This window comes from Mesitornis unicolor, unplaced genomic scaffold, assembly GCF_000695765.1.
Source record: "Mesitornis unicolor isolate BGI_N332 unplaced genomic scaffold, ASM69576v1 scaffold29269, whole genome shotgun sequence".
NCBI classification, from domain to species: domain Eukaryota; kingdom Metazoa; phylum Chordata; class Aves; order Mesitornithiformes; family Mesitornithidae; genus Mesitornis; species Mesitornis unicolor.
The window spans coordinates 7306-9697 of NW_010207009.1; the positions used below are offsets into that span (position 1 = coordinate 7306).

General features: G+C 60.5%; 1 protein-coding gene across 1 annotated transcript in view; it reads right to left on the reverse strand.

Annotated features, from left to right (window-relative positions):
* GALT (galactose-1-phosphate uridylyltransferase) overlaps nt 1-2316 on the reverse strand; it is a 2594-nt gene extending 278 nt beyond the window's left edge. Inside the window, exons 1-8 of the mRNA XM_010191993.1 lie at nt 2244-2316; nt 2062-2110; nt 1699-1828; nt 1364-1420; nt 902-1024; nt 648-780; nt 128-211; nt 1-36 (exon numbers count right to left, since the gene is read on the reverse strand). The exon at nt 1-36 is cut by the window's left edge and continues 110 nt beyond it. Of these exons, the coding sequence (XP_010190295.1) occupies nt 1-36; nt 128-211; nt 648-780; nt 902-1024; nt 1364-1420; nt 1699-1821 (556 nt within the window). The 5' untranslated portion in view covers nt 1822-1828; nt 2062-2110; nt 2244-2316. The remainder of the gene's footprint in view (nt 37-127; nt 212-647; nt 781-901; nt 1025-1363; nt 1421-1698; nt 1829-2061; nt 2111-2243) is intronic.
* Between the last annotated feature and the right edge of the window lie 76 nt (nt 2317-2392).

Sequence of the window (2392 nt, forward strand, 5' to 3'; positions counted from 1 at the left end):
CACAGTCCTGCTCCAGGTAGTGGCCTGTCGGTGCTCCTGCCGAGGGGGCAGCCGCTGCATGAGCCCCAGGGAAGGGACAGGAATGCGGATGAGAGGATCGTGGGGATCTCCTGGCTACACCACTCACCGTGCCAGCCCATGGAGTAGGGGAAGGAGACTTCAAAGAGGTTGTCATACTTGATGAGCAGCTTCTGCATGATGGAGGCCAGGCCTGCAGGGCAGTGCCAGGGAGTCACACCAGCTCCCTCCAAGAGCAGACAGCAGACCAAGCTTGGGGGGGTCCCTCAGCACCCCTCCCTGGGTTGACATCAGTGACAGGCAGGTGGGGTGGACTTGGCAATTCCCCCCAATCCCCATCCAGAGGGCAGCCCAAGCAACATGGCAGGAGCCACCATTGTCCATCAGGCAGCACCCAAAAAGTATGGGGCACCATGTGCTTCATCGTCCCAAAAAAGTACACTACTCCCCCCATCAGTACTGCCTGCACCTGGACACCCAGCTCTTGTCCTAGCAAGATCGGAGTGATAGTCACCTCCCAAGCTAAGCCCAGGAGCCCTACACCCCAAGGGGTCACAGACCCTGCCTCCTAACAAAGGCCGAGTCCAGAGTATGTGCGACAGGGGTTAATAAGATGCAAAGCCACTCACTGTCCCTCTCGCCTTCGTGGAGGTCCTGGAGGCGGCAGACGTGGCGGCGGGGCAGCAGCAGGGTCTGGTAAGGCCAGGTGGCCCAGTAAGGCACCACAACCAACCAGTCCGCATTCTCCACCACCAGCCGCTCCTGCAGGACACAGCGCTCCATGGGGACACCTGCAGCCCTGACACCCTGGAGATGGGCGCTCCTGGGGGCTCACTCCAGCATGCATCCAGTTCCCAGGGAGGGGACGGCACCACATCCTCACCTTCCGACAAGCCTCCTGCTCGGCGTACTCCAGCAACATAGGTACACCGTGCTGGCTCAGGTGCTGCCGCTGGGTCCGGTCCTCCAGGCATGCCTCATTTGGAAGGAAGCTGCTGGCCCACACCTGGGAGGGACATTAGGGCACGGGGTTGGGTGACCAGTACCCTAGATGTGTAGGGGTGTCCCAGCCACGCTTCTCATCTGCGGGTGTAGGGGTGCCCCAGCCACGCTTCTCATCTGCGGGTCCGTGCTGCCACCAGGTGGAGAGTCTGACATGTGGCACCCACAAGGGACAGTCCTCCAGAGGGGAGGTTGTAGGACATACATGAAGGGATCCTCTCTGCAAAAATCTCTGGGACCAGGATGGGAGGATTCCCCTTCACATTTTCCACCTGGGTTTGTTGTTGTAGGATCACCCACAGGGATTCACGGTTAAGCCAGGCCACGGGTGGGACAGCCTCACCTGGCAGTGGGGGTGTGGGTTGGAGCAGCCCATCATCGCTCCCTTGTTCTCGAAGATCTGCAGAGGAAGAGGTGCAGCCAGAGGATCCCAGCCCCAACGTCCCCACTGTGGGCTGTCGTGGTGTCCTCAGCACACCAGGAAAGCATCTCACAGGAAAGTGGAGCCTTGCATCCACCTGGAAAGGCTCAGGGGTGCATGAGATGGGGACTCAGGATCCACACACAGTTAGGAGGGTCCCACCCCCAGCTCCTGCCAGAGTCCCCAGCCACAGCCCCCCACTTCTACCCAAGCCTCCCAGGGCAGGGAGAGAAGGGCAGCCCCCACCAGGCCCGGACCTGCACCCAGGGGTAGGAGGCGCCCAGCTCAGCCACCAGTTCTGCCCACGCATCAATGACAGCCCGGATCTCTGCCAGGGACATGAGAGGCAGCGTCAGGTCCGACCAGGGGTGGAAGCACATCACCTTGCTGTGGAGAAGATATAAGTGGTTGGGGGTGCAGGGCATCCCCAGGGACCCCCATGGCCCTGCCAGGTTGCAGTGGAATGGGGGACCAAAGATGAGACCACAAGATGCCCCCAAAACACAGCAGGTGTGCACAGAACAGGCAGTACAAGGAGGAGTGGGCTCAGTCCAGCTCCATCCCATAGGTCCTGGCTGACACTGATAACTCAGACGCCCCAAAGCCACAGGGGTACTCACCACACACCCCGAGCTGCTGCTGCTCGAAACAACGGGTGGTCACTGTCACCTGGGGAAGGACAGAGTGTGAGGATGGAGAAAATGCTGGGGCAGCACCCACCCCTCTCCAGGTCACCCTGCAGCCCCTCCAGAACCTCTGAGGCTGGGGGCCCACAGCAGCCTGCTCTTCCCTAAAAAGTTACCAGGCTCTGGAGCATCAGGCTGCAGTGCAGGGAAGTCATTTGGGAATATGAAGGTGCCTTCATATTGGGGATTTACCTGCCGGGGCAAAAGATGGGATCAAGGGGGAGCAGGGTGGTGGGGGGAGGCAAGAAATCTGTGTCACTAATGG